The 21,437-nt window shown below is 46.3% G+C and overlaps 1 protein-coding gene across 2 annotated transcripts in view; it reads right to left on the bottom strand.

Annotated features, from left to right (window-relative positions):
- Positions 1–3,711: 3,711 nt before the first annotated feature.
- Nr1i2 (nuclear receptor subfamily 1 group I member 2) overlaps positions 3,712–21,437 on the bottom strand; it is a 36,821-nt gene continuing 19,095 nt past the window's right edge. The window contains exons 2-9 of one of the 2 annotated variants that reach the window (XM_051191466.1): positions 17,960–18,184; positions 9,980–10,113; positions 9,464–9,651; positions 8,293–8,567; positions 6,540–6,682; positions 6,259–6,375; positions 5,927–6,032; positions 3,712–4,715 (exon numbers count right to left, since the gene is read on the bottom strand). In XM_051191466.1, coding sequence (XP_051047423.1) covers positions 4,571–4,715; positions 5,927–6,032; positions 6,259–6,375; positions 6,540–6,682; positions 8,293–8,567; positions 9,464–9,651; positions 9,980–10,113; positions 17,960–18,150 — 1,299 coding nt within the window. In that variant the 5' untranslated portion in view covers positions 18,151–18,184 and the 3' untranslated portion in view covers positions 3,712–4,570. The remainder of the gene's footprint in view (positions 4,716–5,926; positions 6,033–6,258; positions 6,376–6,539; positions 6,683–8,292; positions 8,568–9,463; positions 9,652–9,979; positions 10,114–17,959; positions 18,185–21,437) is intronic. The other variant, XM_051191467.1, reaches the window with a different exon arrangement.

The raw sequence follows: 21,437 nt of genomic DNA on the forward strand, positions 1-21,437 counted from the left end.
CAAAGGAAGTTTGGCCAATGCCAGATCTCCCAGAAGTTGGGGTTTTTGTTTTTGTTTCTTTCTTTGTTTTAAATTGAAATTGTGTCTGGTTCCTACTCACACTACTGATTGTTCTAATCACAGAGATGAACATGTTTCTCCCCTGTATGCAAAAATTAAGCATCCCTTATGGCGAAGCCTGCCTTTTCTGGTAGAAACTGAAGTCACTGAACATAAGGACAGCTGGAAGCACAGGAGAGTCCCAGACTGATGTCTCCTTGGAGAGGATTCGGACATGACCCCTGGGGTCTGGATCCTTTTCACTGGGTTACGCCATTTTATTCAAGTATGTTGTTCCGTTGTGTATCTCCACAATACAAGCAAAAAAAAGACAGCCAGTACATAAGGGGTTAGCTTGACAAAGTAGACTACCTTGTGTTTATCTTTAATTTTTTTTCTTACTATATCTGTCTACAGGCAGATACAGATAGATGTATGGAAACGTGCTTGCCTGTAAAATTTGCATTTATAAATGTGTTGCCGATGGATCACTTGGGCCTATACACATACCAATTAGCGTGACCACTTCCATCTTAAAAGCAAATCTTAAAAAAAATTATTATTATTATTATTATATATATATATATAAAGGACTGTGGGTTGTATACAACTATTACAAACACTTGTGCAAATCTGTCTTGATATAAAGGAAAAGCAAACGCTGTATAACATTACTACTTGAATGCCTCTGTGACTGAGTTTTTTTTTTTTTTTTTCATTTTAAATATAAACTTTTTTGTGGAAAGTATGCTCAATGTTTTTTTTTTCCCCCCTTCCCCCATTCCCTTGTAAATACATTTCGTTCTATGTGACTTGGTTTGGAAATAGTTAACTGGTACTGTAATTTGCATTAAATAAAAAGTAGGTTAGCCTGGAAATGAAATTAAAATTCACAAGTGTGTGGTCTTTATTTCAGTGCCCACCCTCTTTCTTCATCCTGCCTACTTTGCCATTGCAACACGTAGTCACGTCGCCATCTCCTCTCCCCTAACTGGGGAAATAAGAATCCTTGTTATAAAAGTCAAGATACAAACACAGGACTTTCTTTGAAATGGCCTTTCTCTGATGTGTAGACAGGAGGTGCAGCTTCTGGCTTGGAAACCCCTGGACTTAATGTAGAGGAAGTTTTGCAGACACTGCTTTGGAAAGGAAGAACATATCCCTGAAAGGGGCAGTTGTAAAAACATGTGTAAGCTGCTGTCTTTGATTACTGTGTCCATGGTTTGGTGTGACTGTATATTCTTTTAACTTCCATCTTATTAGTAATGGTCTTTGGGAGTCTGTGTAAAACATGAACACCATGGACAGTGGGTCTGTGTCACCCTTATAACCAACATGTGTTTGAGTCTGCTCATTTCCAATACTGGATATTGTATGTTAACATGTTATGTCTCTTAGTGCAAACAGAAACACCATTTATTTTATTTTATTTTATTTTTTTTTTTTTTAGGGCTGGCTCATGGTCAGGCCTAAAGGTTAGATATAAGGTCATGTGACTGCTGCTTCAATAAAGACAAATTTATATTCGATTAAGTGTGGTCTTTTATTTTGTGGGCTAGTTATATTAACATTTTAGAGGGAGTGCGTTGGGGTGCCACCTGCCTGTAATTTTAGCACTGGCAGAATGGGAAAAGGGGACTGGGTCTGCAGTGGGGTGGTTTGGTGTTCATCACCCCAACTTGCCCCTTTGAGTTAGGACTAAAGGACCTGCCAGCTCTCCCTCACAATCCTGAAAGGTTCTTTATTTCTGAGTCCTTCCAAAAAAAAAAAAAAAAAAAAAAAAAAAAAAAAGGTTGTGCTTGCAGGAGAGCAGCAGAGAATGAGGGCTTAGTTTATAAAAGCAGCTGGAATAGTCTCTCTGAGGCATTGGAGAGGTCTGGCTATGCAAAGTGAAGCAACCTGGGAAAAACAACTGCATTGGAGCTGTCTGGAGCTGGGGCTGCTGGTCAATGATGCGGTGGGGGTGGAGTGGTTCGTTTTTTAAGTCTTTTTCCCAGAAAGCAAGAGCCACTCCTGGGCATCCCACATGAAGATTTGTTATTCGTGTCAAGACTTTAGATACATGGACAGTGGCTGCTGAGTGGCTCTCGAGCAGAACCAGAGGTGGGCAGTGGCTCACAGATCTTTTTCCTACACTTTGGAAATGGACCATCCCCTCTTGAGTGGGAAACCAGAAGTAAACACCAAGGTGCATAGAAGCCAGTGCTTGCTCCTACTTGTAACACAGTTCTGCAGGGGCTGAGGGGTGAAGAGGAAACCAGATGTTGGGGAGCAGGAAAGTTGGATCTCTTGAGTCTTAAAACCTAGCCATGGTTGCTGAGAGGATGTATATCCCTTGTGCTCTCTTTTGTGCAGCCAACCTTGAATCTTAGATACCCTTGGAATAAGTGCTTACTGTCGAGGATTCCTCTGCCCTTACCAGTTTAGTGCCTGGTTGTTTTAAAAATCCTCTGGGGTGGGGGGTGTATTCTGTGTTACATCTTAACCTCACTTCTCAGAACCACATCTGTCCACTATCAGGCTTTTGAATGAGTAGCACACAGGTAACTTCCCAGAGGAAGGAGAGATGCATGTGTGATTTATGAACATAGTTTAATGGAATTTAGACTTCCAAATGAGAAATACAGTTCTAGTTATAACCAAGTCTTTATTCCAAATTTTATGGAGTGAAAGCTATATTCGTGAATTTGCTGAGAAGGGCTCAGTTTCCTCTGCCAAACAGGAATGCTTTCATTACCTCTTTGGGTAGGAATTGTGGGGGTTGGGGGATAGGGAATATGCTTAACTTGTTTTGACTTGTGTTGATCTGATGCTATTGCAGTTTGGCCTGCTTGTAAGATGGCTAGAGTTACATAATTACCTGTCCGTTAAAATGTTACCTTCAGCTTCCTTTGCAACTGAAGTGTCACACATTTCAAACTTTGGTTACTACATTTTACATTATGTATCTGGATTTTTTATATGTAACAATCAAACACAGGAGCTAATTAGGTGACTGATTTCCTTTTTATATTCTGCCAGCAGGTTGTGGAGTTTATACAGAGTAACAGTGAAATAAGGAGTACAGATGTGTATGGGTGGTTTTGTTTGCTTTGGGGGGATGGAGGAACTTTGTTTAGTTTTTTAAGACACTGTCCAACTGTTTGCCTAGACGGTTCTGTGTCCTTAACCTCAGCCTCACTCAGCTCTGTTTTTTATTTCTATTTTCTCATTCTCACATTTTTCTTTTCTTCCCCAGAAAAAAAAGTCAAAAAATAGGTACTGGAGAGATGGCTCAGCAGTTTAAGAGCACTTGCTTTTCCAGAGGACCAGAGTTCAGTTCTGAGCACCTACGTGGGGAGGCTCACAACAGCGTGTACCTACAGCTCCAGGGGATGCAATGCCCTCTTCTGGCCTCCTCAGGCACCCACACACGTGCACATGTACACACACGCACATAATAAAACCTTTTTTAAAATGTGATTTATATCTCTGCACAGAATTTCATTATTGAAATCCTCTTGTCTTGATCTGACGTTTAAACCTTAGTTCTTAAGCATGGGGCACCAAGTGTGGAAATAAAGCGTAACTTATGAAAGGCACAGACAGTCCCACCAACTATTACAAATGAGGCAGATACCTGCATATCACTCAGCTTTGAGGTTCCAAGTGTACGCAGGAGTTCAGCATACACAGGTAATTCTGCTATCACACATTTATTGTCTGTCACTATAGCCTTGTCATAGATCACCTCAGTGCCCGTCTTGGGAGCAAGTCAGACCTCGGTCAGATAGGGAGCAGATGTCCCCATAGCCACTGTTCCCACCCCTTCCTCAACAAGCACCTGGCATTTGGGAATCTTCATTTGACTTCCAGTTACCCACAGAACCCCAGTACAGCTCAGAACCCACATAGAGCTCCTTGACTATGTCACATTAGGATCCACAATAAGCCGTTAGAAGTTTTTTGTTGTTTTTGTTTTGTTTTACAAGCTATTGACAGACATTTTAGCTTTGTCTTCTTGAACTCTGAAGTTGGGATCCAATTCTGAGTCCATGCTGTATCTCCCACAGAAGGTCACAGTGTTAGCGGTTAACAGTGTGTCTGGTCAGATGTGGGAACCTGAGTGATGTGTACAGACCAAGATCATGACAAGCTTCTGGCATTCAGCAGTGACACTAATGAACCTGATGGTGAGCTCAAGTCTGGAACACACAAAGCGGCTCAAGAGGAAGCTTGGGGTTGGCAATGTGTGGGGCATGTACACCCTTATGTAGCTTGACCTGGTTCCTCCTTTCTCACCCAACACTTTAGAATTTAGTGTGATTTGGGCTTTTATTCCCAAGCTCAAGGATGGGGCTAACCTATAGTAGGCCAGCACTTTCCATAGGCTGAGCTTGGGGCTCCATGTCCTTTTCCTGGGGAATGTTAGCCAGCTGCAGTCAGAGGGCATTGTTGGCTACCAGTATGTCCATCTGTCTAGCCCTAGAAGTGTTGATTCAGAATGTCTGGATCTGGCTGCCCCATGAGATCTCCACCGAGGAGCAGCCGCTCAGCCATCTGTGCTGCTGAATAACTCCTGCATGAGGGGGGTGACGAAGGGATGTGTGTCTTGGATGCGTAGCAGCTGCTGGGTCTGCTGGGCGTTGATGCTACGCAGCTCAGTGAGGACAGCCATAATCTTCATGAACAGGAACCTGCAGGCAGCCAGAGAAGAAGTTGGGGCTTCAGCCCACCCCTTTCCATCCCATCAGACTGGCCCCATTCTGAGAGCACACAGATTCAATCTCAAAATCTGAGATTAGCCAAGCTAGGAAATTTGGAATTCCTTCAGCCTCTGCATGAGAAGGTAGAAGCTATAATTACCTCCTCCTTCCCCACCCCCACTAGCTGAGTCCTGTACACAGAGGCACCTGTAGAAAGCTCAGGCCTTGCAGGTGCCAAATTCATGGGTTAATATGGAGGTGAGAGGAGTCATCTTGGCCAGTGTCTTGACACGTAGTTGCTATGACTAGGACCTGCAGTCTACAGTCCTTTCCTAGATCTCTTGCTGCATCCAACATCTGAACACACACTTTGATTTCCCCATGATCAGGTAAGGAAGCTAGCACCTCCAGCCTCCCTGTAGAAAGTAACTAAATAAATGAAGATATAACCACCACCATCACCACCACCCCAGCATCCCAGGATACTGAACAGAAAAGAAAGCGAGGGCAGGCCAAGTGAAGACTGGATCTTCAAGTCCACACTATAATACCCAAAACTGGCCTTAATCTTCAAAGCCTTAGACTCATTGTAATCAGGTCTGTTGGTCTCTTCATGTCTGTGGACATGAGGCTTGGCACTGGAACACACGAATCTGAGGACTGGAGAAGGCATGGGAGCTCTTTGTGTGCCAGTCCCCAAGCAGGTCCCCTTGACAAGCTTGAGCTGTCCACCCTGTAGAATCCAGAGCATTGCCTTGCCTCCCTTGTGGTGTGGTGTTGGTACCCACCTCAGGCATTGTTTTGAACATTACAGGTTATAATGTGCATCACCTCCTTGGCCCCAAGACTGACACTTCTCAATCGATAGTAGCTATTACAGATGCACTGTAATGAGCGGTATCACTATATAATGGTACTACCATCATTGTGGTTACTACTGGTCTTTGCTAGAAAGCCCTATAGGAGAGACAGTAGAGTCAGGCTCTTCCCACACCTCCTTGACAGAAATGTAGAAAGTCCTGGGCAGACAAGTATTCCTCAGCTAGACTCAGGCTGGAAGTCTTCGTAGCGGTCACAAAACAGTCTCAGAGCCTTGGTCATCAGAAGCTGCCCCAGGTATGGCAGGGGTTCTGAAATCAGGCCCAAAGTTGAGGGGGCAAGAAGGCTCCCCCTCATATCTGCCCCTCCCTGCTCATCCTCACCTGTGAGCAGGATATGGCCGACAGCACTCGATGTAGGCCTTGAGGGTGAGGGCAAATCGCTCCTGCAGCTGGTCCACTGCACCGCGTTGTACCACGCCAGGACGGTCTGAGAGGGGAAAGGAAGGCATTGTGGTGGCAGGCAGGCAGGGCAGGGCAGAGAGGAGCAGAGGACAGTTCAGGCCAGCCAGGATGAAGGAACTGCTGGCCAACCACCTCAAACAAAGGAAAGCAGCAAACTCTGCAGTCAACAAGGCTGTTGATGGCTGAGACCTTCCCCGGGGAGGACAGAAAGAAGGCTGCATCCTCCTGCAGATTGCTGGGGAATCCATCACCTGAGGAGAAGAGGGAGATGGCCTGCATCAGCACATACTCCTCCTTGTGCAAGTGCAGCTTCTTCAGCCTGCAGTGGAATTTCATCATTGGATCCAACAGAAGTTTCTGGAAGCCACCTGTGGGTGGGTAGAGGGTAGACAGCCAGCACCTCAGAAATCTGACTCAAGAACTCAGGCTTCCCTCACCTTTGCTGCATCACCCAGTCTCCCTCCGCTGTTGTCTCCCTCCCTCCCTCCCGCCCTCCCTCTCTCCCCCCCTCTGCCAGGCATCTCGTAGGCACCATCAGGGTCTTCGAAGCAGTAGGCCAGCCGACCACACTCCCAGGTTCCAGTTTCTGTGTCGAACATCGTGTTGAACCTCAGTAGGCACATCTCAAAAGTGGCTCCCTTCAGCAGGGAAATCTGGTCCTCAATAGGCAGGTCCCTGGCAGCAAGGACAGGAGGTGATGACAGCTCCTAGGGAAGCTGTCCACGGTCGCCATCTCATAATCCAAAAGGAGGAAGAGAAAGAGGAGAGACAAACGGGGCAGCCTCCCTCTGAGGGGGCAGCTCCTTCCAGGTTGCCTCCAATCTCTCTCCCCCATAATCCAGGCCATGGGTTACTTTGCCCACTGAGGTGTTCTCTCCACCTCCAGGAACTCTCCAAGCTTCCTTAGCTTTGTGTCCAGGCCTGTCTGTTCCAACACCCTACACAGCCTCTAACCAACATTTAATGCCTTGGCTCTACCTTGCTAACCCCATAGACATTTACTTCTATTTCCTATGTGGAATCATTGCCCCTTTAACTAAATTCTGGTGAGTTTTCAGGCCAAGGAGTGGCCTCCCTCCCCAGAAATGTTTCTAGAGAGTGCAATCATTCTACATGTTGCACCTTGCACTGGAAACAGCTGCTACCTGATGTTGCATTTAATACATACATGTTCCTGACTGTTTCTCTCCAGACACGAAGACCTTGAGTCGTACTCCTATCATCTGCTCTCTACCTGACAATGTGACCCTTACATGTGCAATTCAACCTCACTCGACCACACTGGGCAAGGCAAAATGGAGAACCTGGGTGAAATTTACCTGGCATCACCACAGCACCACAGACTACATTTTATGGAGTGGTGGTTCCCGCCACACCATCAGGTTCCAGGTTCTCTTGCTGACACCATCTATCATGATCATTACCTCATGCCTAGCTCTAAGGAGATGTGATATGTTGGGTTACAGGACCAGGCATCCTCCCATGGCCTGCTTGATGGCAGACAGATGTTAATTCCACATCTCTCTTTTTCCATGTACTTCTTTTTCCTTCCAACTCAACTTTTAGTCTGAAAGTGTCCAGTCATGGTTTCTGTCCTTATGGGCAAAACAGGAAGGTCTGATGGCCAGCATTTGCCAATGTTGTCCAGATGTTTTCTCATTTCATCAGCCCTAAGTGGTATAGTTTGAATGTATTTGCCCCCCCTTAAGTTCATAGGGAGTGGCACCATTGGGAAGTGTGGCTTTGTTGGAGTAGGTGTGGCCTTATTGGAGGAAGTGTGTCACTGTGGAGTCAGGCTTTGAAGTCCCCTATGTTCAAGACACCACCCAGTGTCTCAGTTCACTTCCTGTTGCCTGGGCAAGATGTAGACCTCTCAACTACCTCTCCAGCACCATATTTGCCTGCATGTCTCGTGTCCTACCATGATGACAATGGACTGAACCTCTAAACTGTAAGCCAACCAATTAAATATTTTCCTTTATAAGAGTTGCTGTGGTCATGGTATCTCACCACAGCAATAGAAACCCTAACTAAGACACCCTACAAGGTTGATATGACCACTTCCCATTCCAAAATAGAAAAGTTGACAAGCCCACAGCAACCAAGCTAATGAACCATATAGGTTTTATTCTCCAGTAGCAGTGATCCCCCAGGGCAGAGACAACATACAGTCTTTTGACACCAGTTTCTCCCAACTTTGTGGGGATTTACTGCAGATTTCTTTGAAACATTTGACCATTTAACTTTTCCTTTCTACACCTATTCTCTCAGCTCCCAAGACCTACCTGAAGTAGGAGATGACTTTGGCAAAGTTGATGACACCTTTGAACATGTAAGTTGACACATCAGCCAGATGAGGCAGCAGAGGAATGATCTCTTTCCCATCGCTCGTGGATGGGGGTTGGTAGTTCCAGATGCTGCCATCTTCTCCCCGCAGCTTCAGAGATATCTTCATTGGAACTGTATCTTTCATGATTTGACTCCATACGGCAGGGTCTTCCAACAGTGAGGCCTGCAGAAACTCTGGGAGCTCACAGCCACTGTTAAACACTGCAGGCAGCTGGGATGAAGGGCAGGAGGTAAAGAGAGAAGAGAGGTGTGTTGTTATAGACAAGTCCCTACATAGGCTCCTGATAACCAAGCTATAGTCTGAGAAAAATGATCATAGCCATGCACATATATGTGCACCCGTGTGTGTGTGTGTGTGTGTGTCTGTGTGTGTGTGTGTGTGTGTGTGTGTCTGGTGGTGTTCTATGAATTAATGGTCACATCCCTACATGGTCAGTGTGAAGGGTAAGGAGTATCTTCTTGCCTAAGTACCCTCCTGTTAGGCCTAGGAGACAGAGATAAGGGTTTGGAGCTGTGGATCAGTGTTTCTCAACTTAGAGGTAAAGTATTAGATATTTACATTACAATTCATAATAGCAAAATTACAATTATGAAGTTGTAAAGAAATAATTTTATTGCGGGTCATCACAACATGGACTATATTAAGGGGTCACAGCATTAGGAAGGTTGAGAAGCACTGCTGTAGATGGAAACAGATCCTGGGGTGTGGGGAGCTACACCATTCCCCTTTGCTGGTACAGTCATCTGAACTACTTGTGACCATTCTGGAGGAGGGAATGAGCTAGCCAACACCCATTCAGCAAAGCCATGCCCCTTCTGGTCGAAACTGTCCTCACAACACCTCAGTGTGGGCAGCATGCCTGCCTCCACCCAGTTCCTACCTGCTATGGACAGAGTAGAGATTCTCCAACCTCAGTCAGCTGGGGAGTAACCAAGGAGTTTCCCTTCCCAGAGTTTGGGGCCAGGAGAAGAATTTTGAGATTTCCCCATTTCTGGAAAGTTCTTGGGGAATCCTAGTGTAGACCACAGCATGAGAGACCCTGGGAAAGTGACCGGCTTTGAGGAGCTGGTATAACCATGGACATGGTCCAAGCTCTAAGCACCTACCCGGAAATCCTTGAAGTGGGAGAAAGTGGTGTCAAAGGTCTTTGTCTGAGCATCCATCAGCTCCTGGATCAGCGCCTGCTGTTCTTCCGTCAGCCCCTGCCCTCCAGACGGTGGAGCCTCAATCTTTTCCCTCTTCTTCCTCTTGATCAAGGCCCGCCTCTGCTCCACAGCGGCATCGGACATGATCACTGTTGAGTTAACGAAGCAGGTTTCAGCACATGTGCCCCTTTGGAGTTGTCCTCCCCCAGCCTCCATACACCACCAGAACTACACTTATAAATGGGGACAAAGGGAACCTTGCAGGGACAGCTGAGAAGAAGGGGAGAACACAGCCCTGGCCGGCATCTCACGCCACGCTTCCTGGTGCCTGGTATCTCCGAAGTCCCACAGGCTCACACATGCACATGAGCTCTGGGGCTGTGGTGTGCGGATGCGCACCAGTCCCTGAGCTCTCTGGCACCTGCCCCAGTCCACCAAGCCTGAGCCCCCCGCCCCCACCCCACCCTGGCCACTCACTCTCCTTCTTCATGCCACTCTCCAGACACTTGCGCAGACGGCAGGCCTGGCACTGTCGCCGTGTCTTCCGGGTGATCTCGCAGGTCCCCTTGCGGAAGGGGCACCTCAGCCGGACATTGCGTTTCATGGCCCTTCTGTGGGACAAGAAAAAGCATTAGGTAGTCTATGTGGGTCACACAGCTCCTGGGCCAGGCGCTATAGGCCATACTACCTGTCTCTGCGGGCCCTGCCAGAGGCAGACAGGACACGTGTAGGTTGACACTCTAGCCCAGAGTCCGGGACTCAGAAGAGATGATTCTACAGGAAATGAGACATGCTTCTCATGGGGACGTATAGCCCCAGAGCCTCTCTTTTCAGAACAAGTCAACTCCAGGCTCCAGGACTTTTCCGAATCACCTCCCATCCTTCCTCATACCTTGTTACTAATGGTATCCATGGAGATGGGCTTCTTTTGTTTGTTTGTTTGTTTGTTTGTTTGTTTGTTTTTTCGAGACAGGGTAACAGTCCTGGCTGTCCTGGAGTTTACTTTGTAGACCAGGGTGGCCTGGAACTCACGAAGATCTACCTGCCTCTTCCTCCCGGGTGCTGAGATTAAAAGTGTGTACCACCACACTCTAAGATGGAGTTGGGCTTCTGACTGGATTTCTCCTTGGAAGACAGAGTCAGAAGAAACCTGTCACCTATACCTCTTACCTCCCGCCTGCCCTTTCCTTACCCCCCCCCCCAGCGGCTTCTAGACGCACACAGTCCTTTCCCTTCACCAGTTCCCCTTCTAGTGGGTTCCGATTGGCCTGAAGTGGGGAGGTTGGAAGCTTTGTAGAACAGAGCCCAAGGTGGGGTTGGGGCCCTGCCATAGTTTGTCATTAGCCGGAAGGGTGCTGAAGGACCACGGCTGTGCAGAGGCAGCTGCAGGTGGGCAGTAAGTGATGTCGGAAGGCGCTGGCCAACCACTGTCTACAGCCAAACCGTCCTGGATTTCCTACCAAGGACTGGTACTGCAGCCCTAAATGAATGTTTCCCTTCATTTCCACATCTGGATGACGTGTGTCCCTTGATTCTGGCCTCTGTTCTGTCTAGCAGTGTGGGGAATGAGAGAAGCTGTCTTGGAACCATGGAAACAAAACAGGGGGATGCTGGGAGGCCTGGACTAGAGACTGATCTTACTGTACCTAGCAGACTTGAGATTAGCTTGGGGGCTCAGACCATCTGTTAAGCCAGGGGTGTGTCCATGGGTGTCACACTCTCATATCTGCCTCTGCTGCAGACCTAGGTAAGAGGCCCCTGATGCTACCCCCAAATGTTCTGAGAATGGACAAAAGGAACTAGTATTCATCAGAAACATGCTATGTATCAGATGCTGGGCTACTTGTTTTGTATACTTTTAAAGACTTGATTTTCAAAAGCAACCCCATGAAATTCATCTGCTCCTCCTACCCACACACACACCCAAGGCATAGCGAAGGAGACTAATCATTACCTGTCCTCCAGATAAGTGAGAAACTTTGAGTCCAAGTTTGCTTGATAAGAAGCCCAGTTCCAGCCACTGACACCTCACCTCCCTGTACGTGTCCCAGGATGGCACCTGAACGTGAGCATTCCCACTCCTGGGCAGTCCACATAGAAGCTGCTTGAACAGATTCTCTTGCTTGAAGACCCAGAACTTGCCTTCATGTGTGGGTTTGTGGTACACACTCAGCTTAGTGATTTAGCTGGTGCTCTTTGCTAGTGTCTGATTCAAGAGTAGGCTGAAGCCAGCCCTAGCCTACATGATGTGACAGTATCTTCTGGGACAGATTCCAGTCCCCTTGGTTGAGCATCCTTTTTTATTGTCTGGGTATCCTGGTAGTATGTTTTCCCAAGTGGAGCCAGACTAAAATCAGAGCCCTTGTGCCAGCTGAAGAGAAACATGTAGGCTCATCAACTCAGGAAATTTCAGATTTCTCATTTTAATTAGTCACAACATTCCCTTATAGTCCCATTAGTTGATCCAAGTGTTCTGTCACTTAGGGCTGGACATGGCCTGGCACTGATGATGTATATAGCCCATGTAGTCAATATTTACATCTCCCTAGATCATGGTACCTTTAGACCTATCCTGAGAAGAGATAACCCCATGTGACCCAAGAGACGCTCCTCATGGCCATGTCATCCCCAAAGCCAGGGATCTGGGAACATCAACCTGGACATAACACTGAACTGTATACCCCCCCTTGGGATCATCAAGGACTGCCTGTATATCCTCCTGTAAGGGACAAACAGCTGAGTCTTTGGAGGATGAGTCTTGGCTTGAACATTCATTTCCATTTAAAAGACCAATCACTAACAAAAACTTTGCCAAGTTAAGCTGGAACATTCTATCCTAGAGGGAGAAGTGGGGTTCCAGAGACTCAGTAAACTCACAAAACTCAAGACTCCAGAGAGAGATCCCTCTCCCCAAAGTTCTATAAGGAGCATGCAGTTGCTGGAGGAGAGGAGACCTCTTGGTGGGGCTAACTGCAAACTGTGCAGGGACATCTCACTGATGTTGTTTTCGTGCATTATCCCCCATGCTGCAGGAGGACTTTTTAACGATGCATCTGCCCAAGTCATCCCTGGTCCTGCAATTAACCCCTCAGCCACACTTTTATAGGTGTCTCCAATAAACTCACTCATTCACCAAGCTAAACTTAGGTACAATCATTTCTTTGGTCTATCCTCACTGCCCTACCTGCCCTTGTTCATGTCTCCCCAGAAAAAGCTGCATATTTGGGCAAGGACCAACGGAACCAAAGGTGGCCCCCGCAGAAGGCAGTAAGACAGGTAACTGAGGTTGAGCCTTCTGAGAGTAGAGAACCCTTGGGGAGAACCCCAGAGTGGCCATGTTCTTTTACATGGCATGGGATGACACATCCCCTTGGTAAATAGGGTCTGTCACTCAAGTATGGGGACACTCCACAAAATGATGATGGACCAGATAGCTCTGTTGCAAAGGGAGGACGTACACTGGGAAATACACAAGTGCACCTTACACATTGTCCTTCAATGGGGGAGGCAAAGGGATGGGGTGGATCTTTGGCTTACCATTTCTTACACTTGGGAAGACATATGACAAAGAAAAGAGGTTCCTGAGATCCAGAACTGAAAAGCTGTGGGAAGAACTGGACCATAGGAACAGAGAGCAAGGCAGGAATGATAGAAGCCTTCTTCAATTCAACCTTTAGTCCAGAGGAAGAGAGAAATCCATGACTCAGCAGCACCAGGAGGCCTTAATAATGACACAGTGCAGGAAACTATGAAAGCCAGGAAACACCTGTGTTTCCTGAGTGACCTGTGTGAACTGAGAAAGCTTCAACAAGAAACAAGAGCCTCTCACACCCTGGCTTGTGCAGCTATGGGACATGTGTGTAGCTAGGAACAATCTGAGTGAGGCATCAATATAATCAACCACTCAATTCTCTCTGGGGCAAAAGCTGTGTAACCTGAAGCCATGTAAGGGCATCTCCCTGAGGGATTGGTTCATATGACCATCACACATTTGGTTATCACCAGCTGAAGTCCCTATGAACGTTAGAAACTGGGAGGCAACAGAGAAATTATAGCAAGTACGAATAGAATTAAGCATGAGACAGGCAGTGTTTTGTATCTGGTTTGTAAGGCCAGATAGGAATGTGTTAGTATAAGAGTTAAGAAGTTAAGAGGCAGACTGGGCAGTGGTGGTGCACACCTTTAATCCCAGTACTTGGGAGGCAAAGGCAAGAAGATATCTGTGAGTTCGAGTCCAGCCTGGTCTAGAGAGTGAGTTCCAGGATAGCCAAGGTTACACAGAGAAAGCCTGTCTCAAAAAACAAACAAATAAACAAAAAATTTAAGAGTTACATAACAAAGATCTTGGTGCAGGTATGGGGCCCTGTGGTTAGGACATAATCTGTATGGGGTAGAAGAGGCTTTGGCAGATCCGAGCAATTTAGATTGTCAGCAAATCGGGTTCTTTTAGGTGCTAAAGTATTAATGAACAGATAAAATAAAGGGAAAATGAATGGTGGGACCTACCAAGTCACATGAAAGCAAATACGGCAGTTTTTATGTCAAGCCAGAGGTTTTTTTTTCCGTGGGGGGGGGGAGGACTGGAAATGATGTAAAGTCAAGTGCCATGCTTGTCCCTGGAAGGCTTTAAAACTCGAATGGCAGTTGGCTAAAGGAGGGCAGATGGGATGGAAGATAAAGCAGTACAGGTGGCCTCCACGGTAACCACGGTAAGGTGTCCTTGGGTCTCCTGGGGTCTTGGTGAACGTCTGTACTCCATGCTATCCAAGCTACCCAACCTTTGTATAACTTGATAAGAGGAAGGTGCCGTGTGGATTGGGACAGAAAGAAGTGTTTGGGCCAGATAGGGCAGAGAACCTCTGAGTCCCTTTGTGTTAAACTTAGAGGGGTGGAGGGGGGAGAGGCATGACCAAAACACCTGAACAAACTTCCAGTATGGCATCAGTCCCTCGGTGGAGGGCGTTGGAATCTCATTAACACCACTAGAACAGCAAACACAAGAGTGGGATCCATGACCAGTTCTGCGGTAGCAACAGAGAAAATGTCTCACACAACCAGGTTTTGGACTGAAGACCTTTTGGACAGCACAGAATCAAAATCTGCAAAGGTGACATGCATGTTTACCGCGATTCATGTGGTATTTGCTCTGTCACCCATGCCATGAAGTATCCACTGGAACCTTGGAGCCTCCCCTGCAGACTAAACCAACATTCAAGCCAAATAAAGTGCTAGGAATGGGTGGCTGCTGCAATACAAATAAATACTGACACCATGTGGCTGACGAGAGAAGAGCAGCCAGCAGGCTGAGTTTAACAGCAACAAGGACAGTCGTAACTCCGGAGACTAGGCCTAGAGCAAGCTGTACTGTATGCAGAGGTCTGGCTGTAGGGATAACACATTGAGAAATGGAGACTTCAGAGTTGCTGGTTTGTCCACGATGAGGGCAAACAGATGTGGAAGGAAATACATAAAACACTCATCAAGAATTAGAACCCCTCATAGTTTCCCACTAGCAGCCATAACCCACTGAGTCCTCTCAGAAGACAGAGAAGAGGACAGCCTTACCCAAATGCAGGCCATCGGTAGAGGTGGCTCATTAGAGTCATACACAGTCTGGCCAGGGGGAAGCAAGCAAAGATTGAGAAATAGATAAAGTCACTGTATTCTCATGAGACATTCTGATGTTCCTCCTAGCACCCAAGCATGCAAGCCTTGCTCCCAACTGCAGCCCCGATAGATGCTATGGTTATGTATGTAATTCAGCCTATCTCACGTGGGCTTGGCAGCTAGACTACACAGGGCCTTTGCTTATGAAATATGCTCTCACCTATGTAGACATGGCCACAGGCATTGTCCAAGCATTTCCATTCAGAAAAACAATCACTGAAGCCACTCTCCAGGGTCTCTCATAAATCTGGGCGTTAGGTGTTCTATGCTAGCTTCCCCCAAGGAATTGACACCAGTATTTATTTTATAAATAATGATGTAAAAAACTGAGTAAAAGGTGGTACTCAATGGTACTTCCACCACCCAATAGGGGCTGGGTTGATTGAAAGAATGCGTTATTAAAACAGTAGTTAAAGAGTGTAAACAGAAGGGTGTGTGTGTGTGTGTGTGTGTGTGTGTGTGTGGTATCCAGGAGCCATATAATTGTTGAATGAAAATCTCAGTGCCAGAGGTGGGTTACCTCCTTATGCTTATTCCATGGGAGACCCCACGTACCATAGACCATTGCAGTCCTGCATGGTAGCATTAGATGGCAAATTTCTACTGAAATACACTTCAGGCTGTAGTTAAAGAAATGGAGTGATCAAGCTGAGACTGAGCTGAGAGATCCTTCTTGCTGTCTCTGGCTAAAAAGCACAATGCAGGCTGCTGGAGGTGAATTGTTGCTGGCAGTTATAGTCACTTTAAGACCCCATTACACTACAAGCCTGGTAGGCAAGTCAGGCCTGCTAGTGCAGTAGTGACCCAACTGTTATGGATACAACCAATCCATAACTTTTCTATCGAATTTATGGCCAGTTCTATAGGCAGGAATACATGTTTGGTACTATAATCCAGGGCAAAATCTCACAGCTAGAGAGGGTATAGGTCCCACTTGGAGATGATTGCTATTGTTTCGTTAAACAAGTATGATATTTGTACTGGTTAATTTTCTTTGTTTTTTCTTTTGTGTTGCTTGTTTTGTCAATTTAACAGGCTAGAGTTACCTGGGAAGAGAGAACCTCAACTAAGAAAATGCTTATAGCAGATGATTAGCTTGTGGGTGTGTCTGTGGAGCATTTTCTTGATTAATGATTGATGTAGAAGGGCCCAGCTCATGGTGGGCAGTGCCACCCCTGGGCAAGTGGTTCCAGGTTATATAAAAAAGGTAAGGGGGGAAGGACAAGCCAGTAAGTAGTATTCCTCCATGGATTCTACTTCAGTTCTTACTTTACACCTTTGCATCTCTGCCTCAAGCTCCTGCTGACTTCCCTTGATAATGAACTGAGTTCTGGACATGTAAGCCAAGTAAACCTTTCCTTCCTCAAGCTGCTTTTGGTCATGGTGTCCCACTGCAGCAGTAGAATGCAAAGGAGGACACTTCCTGAATGTGTTCATGCTTACATAGCAACACTACTGTCAACCTCAGTCGTGGAAACTTTTTGCAGTGAGTGGCCGTCATTTCAGAGATCATAACCAGTCACGCTACTGATGACTGTCACTATGGCTTGGTGGCCCAGTGCTTGTCTGCCATTGGAAGAAAATTATCAGACATACACATCATCCATTCTGAGGTTCAGGTGATTTACAGAGGAAGGGTTGGAAAGTATCTAAGAGCCGAAAGAAGGAAGGGATTGGGTGTTGTGTAATTGTTTTCTTTGGGTGGAAACATTCCCATCTGGATAGAGAAGGCAAGCTCACAACACTTGGGAAGTTCACAAAGTCAGACCTTGTATGACTCACGAGGTACCAAAGGTTATATAAACCTATTGCTGCAGTAGAGGAGATTGTTATTGAGTTGCCTACAAATTGTGCAGAGAAATACCAATAATGAAGTTTGTTTGTACCATCAGGCACAGAAAATGTACTGTGCCTGAACAGTGTTTTCCAGGGATGGATCTCCCTGAGTCACCCATGGACTTATAAATGATACAAACCCATTGGTTCACCAGGTAGATTTGGGTAGAATAATTTCCAGGTGTACTGTTGACAGCCTATCTGTAGTGAAGAGATGTTTGTTGATGCCTCCCCAGGAAGTTATATAACATCTGTCTGCCTTCGGAATGTTTGAATGTCCCTAGTGTGGCCTTGAGGTGAGAACTGCAAACCCTTTGCCTTCCTAACGGTGAACTGGAGCTCTTTCTTCAGGTCCTGCTTCTTGTCTTCCTTCCCACCCTGGACCTCAGCCCCTATGCAGAAGGTAGCTTTGCTGAGCTGTCACTGGTCTTTCTGTCCTTTGCCTGACAATGATTCCCTTTTGTCCAGACCCAACATATTGTAAAGTAGAATTTTTTTTCTCTTTTACATGAGGCTGTTTTATTTTTTAATTTTGGTCTTTTCTAAAAATCTGTTTCTAGAAGGAATTATCTCAGTTTTGATTTATTTTATGACATATTTTCCTTAATAACTAACATATGAGTCATTTGAATACTTGCCTTTTCTTGTTTCTTTTTTCCCCTACCTTTTACTGTCATTTTATTTTACTCAAGAATACAGAGAGGAAAAAAGTGTGATCTTGATGGAAATGATCCTTCCCTAGGTGGAAGATGAAGGAAGATTTGAAGATGAGGATTCTTCTAAAGTTTACATGTCTGTCTTGGAACATTTAGAAAGGCTTTGGGTGGCCCATTAGCCCATGCATTGACCCTAGACATCTGATCAAGCTGAGGCCTTGAGACATCACTCAACCAGTTCATGGAAAAACCCAAGTTAGATGTGACCCAGTGTGCTAATGATGACAGATAAGCGTACCTGAAAAACCCCTTGCATCCTTCACACGTCATGACATTGAAGTGATAGCCGTTGGCCTTGTCCCCACATACACGGCAGATTTGCAGGCCACCATCTTCCTCGTCTACATTGATGATGGACTTTTCTGAGACAGAATCTGCTTCCTGGCATCGTACAAGGTCAACACGGCTCCAGCTTTCTTCAGATCTCATCTCCAGGTTTGCATCTGTGTGTCTTGGACTAGAACTGAAAAGACACAGGGGATGAGATTTTGTACAGGGCAATGCTGTCAGCAGCTCCTTTTGAGCAAGGCTCCCCTTTGGGTTTGGTGCTGGACCTGACACCCCATGCTGTGGGTGATTATTTAAATTGTTGTTAAGAATAATGTAACCACAACATTCATATGCACAGTAGGCAGAACACTTAAGCCAGAACATGGGAAAGAAAAGGCTATTAATGGGGGTGGGGGGTAAATGAAGAAAGGAGAAGCTGTCTGGATTGGATTATGGAGTCACTGAATTTACTGGGGGAAGTCGTGAGTTGATCATAGGCTGGAAAGGGGAAGAACTCTTGGGAAAGACTAGCATTCTGGGGCTTGAGAGGATGATGGCCTTTTAGGTGTGGTGTAGCCCAGAATTGTACAAAGAGGAAAAGGGTACCCACAGAGAAGGCTTTCAATCGAATACCAAGCGAACAGACAGTGAGAGTGGCTGCGGAATAACCCTTTTGTGCACTGTAAACATGTATTACTCTCACCGGTTAATAAAAATCGGGCAGGAAGTATAGGCGGAAGAGCCAGAAACTGAGGACTCTGGGAGGAAGGAAGAAGGCAGAGTCAGAGAAGACACTAGCCCGTCGCTGAGCAAGAAGGATGTGTAGAAAATGAAGTAGCAAGCCATGAGCCACATGGCAAAGGATAAATAGAAATATGGATTAATTTAAATGTAAGAGTTAGCTAGTAACGAGCCTGATTTATAAATAATGCTAAGTCTCTGTGTGGTAATTTGGAAGCAGCTGTCCAGATGGGGAGTAGGTGGCTGGAACAGGAAAATGCCAGGGTCACAATGTAAGAATCGTTTCTCTTTTGAAAATCTTTCCACTCAGCTGGTATCAGCTGCTCTATTACTCATTTTTTAAGCAGGGAAATAAATAAATGTCTGGACTCTGGTTTCAACTCTCAAGAAATACTGATCCTTGCTAAGATCTCTCTGATCAGTCTGCCTTGGGCTTTGCCTTCCATTTGGCCTGGGGTTCCTCTGAACTACTTGGTGATCTATCGAGCCATGTGGGCTATTATGCCATTTGTAAGGCAAATTTTGTCTATTTGGAGATTCCTGTGAACCAGTGAGGCATCTGCCATATGGTAGTGAAGGTTAAGTGTGTTGTCTTTGAGGTTCTGTCAACTAACACAGGACACAGAGATGCAAAGACATTGAGTACATCTCTGTGGCTGAGATGGACAGCAGTTCTTTCTCCACAGGAAGTGAGGGCAGGTGCTATGGTAAAACATGAGCTAATCACATAGGAAGTGACTCAGTGAAGAGTTAGAGTTGGCAAAGGGAGTGGATGAAGATGGCCATGATGAGTGGCCACTCCCCTGGCTTTATAAGGAGTGCACAATGACTTCTCTGACTAACCTACAGAGGGGAGTGTAGGCCATTTACTGGCTCTGCCCACAGCAAACTTAAAAATGGACAACCTCATAAAAAATCACCCCAGTTTCTATGAGTCGTAAGGGACTGCTGGAACAGTGCAGCGATACGGCGGCCTTGCAATCTCTTCCACTTCCAGGGTTCTAACTCATTCTTCCTTAAGTAGATTGACATTTGCTCTGCTCCTTCCTACCCACACTTCCTTGTTCTCTTAAGACAACAAGACAACAAACTTGGAAGACACTGGGGTAGGGTGGCTTTGGTTAGTTGCCTCGTGTCCTTGGCTTCCTCTGGTAAGAGCATCAAGAACTGGTAGAGGGCTACATTGCTGTCACATCACTGTGACTTAGAAAATACTAATTTTCATTGTCTCAGACTGGACTGGCTCCCAGGCTCATTCATGGTCAGCTGCCTTTTTTTTTTTTTAACATAGCCCCGCCCCCTATGTCATTTAACAATAAGGAAAATATCCTACAGGCTAATCTGATGCAAGCAATTCTTCTGGTGAGCTTCCTGGAGGGTTAATCACCTGGTAGCCTCCGGCTGAAAATCAAGACCCAGAAAGCTGGCTTGACTAATAACACCTGTGGGCTGTTAGGATCCTGGAAGCCTCTGATAAGATCAATACACCTACCGCTGTTGGTTTCTAGGAACTGACCCGCTTCTTCCCCAAAGTCCCCTTTCCACCGGCTAACCCGTCTTTCTTTCATTTCCAAGTCACCTCCCTTAGCCCTGATCTAACAGTTCCTTCTTCCCAGGTGTCTCTAGGTTTGTGTCAAGTTGATTCTGACCAATTAACCTTGAGGAGGTGCAGTTACCTATTGCCCAATTCAGCTGAGTCAGATGGGTAGTTTCCTGAGTAAACAGGGTCTCCCTCTCCCAAAGCTATACCAGAGCCAGCTAGCAAGGGAGCGGTTCAGACCTTCCCAGCCTATCTGACATATTCTGGATGATAAGCCAAGGAGGGCGAGGGTTCTCCTCTTCCTCTTCCTCTTCCTCCTTGAAGCCAGGGGCAGAGGGTAGGGGGCAGGAAAGAAACTTTTCAGAAGAGGAGAGAATATTTGCAGACTATTTATCCGACAGTGGGTTGATATCCAGACTAGATAAAGAACCCACCACAAAACAACCCAAAATTTAAACAGCAGACACAGAAAAAGAGCCTGGTGTAATGGCACATGTGTGGCGCATGCCTCAGTTTACAAACACAAAGGGGGGTTCTCTCTCTAGAGGCATTCTTTCTCTAGAGGTCACCCCCCTTCCTAACCCTCAGCATTTAAGGAGCAGGTTTGGAACTCACTCCCCAGTACCACAGAGCTCACTGGAGCTACCTGGCCAGGTTTGAGACCACAACACCTTCCTCTGGCATCCTAATCATGGCCTCTCACAATGGACATGGAGTCCGTTCCCCACTATGCTAACACCCAGTGACCCAGGACCCATTCGGCACCTACTCCCCAGGTCTGAGACTACATCTTCTATCTTCTGGTGTTCCCAACCTGCAACATCTCAGACCGCATGCAAAGCTATCCACACAGCATCTCGGGACCCAAAGCAGAGCTTGTGCCCCAAGTTGCGCCTCTGGTATGGTATACACCAACATTTCAGTATCTGAACAGAGCTAACCGTTCAGATTAGAGACCACACCTGTGCCCCACGCCAACACTCTAACCTTCTCATCACCAGTGTAGAACATCTTCCTGCTCCCCATGACAGAAGTCATACCTCATCGCCCATTGCCACCCTTGTCTCAAACCTTTTGGGACTAGTATTGCACATCAGCCTACTCTTCAGATTAGAGGCCCTAGCACTTCTTGTGACCCAGCTCTCAGCATCTTAGGACATGCTTA

Source organism: Phodopus roborovskii, unplaced genomic scaffold (assembly GCF_943737965.1).
Source record: "Phodopus roborovskii unplaced genomic scaffold, PHOROB, whole genome shotgun sequence".
Taxonomy (NCBI): Eukaryota; Metazoa; Chordata; class Mammalia; order Rodentia; family Cricetidae; genus Phodopus; species Phodopus roborovskii.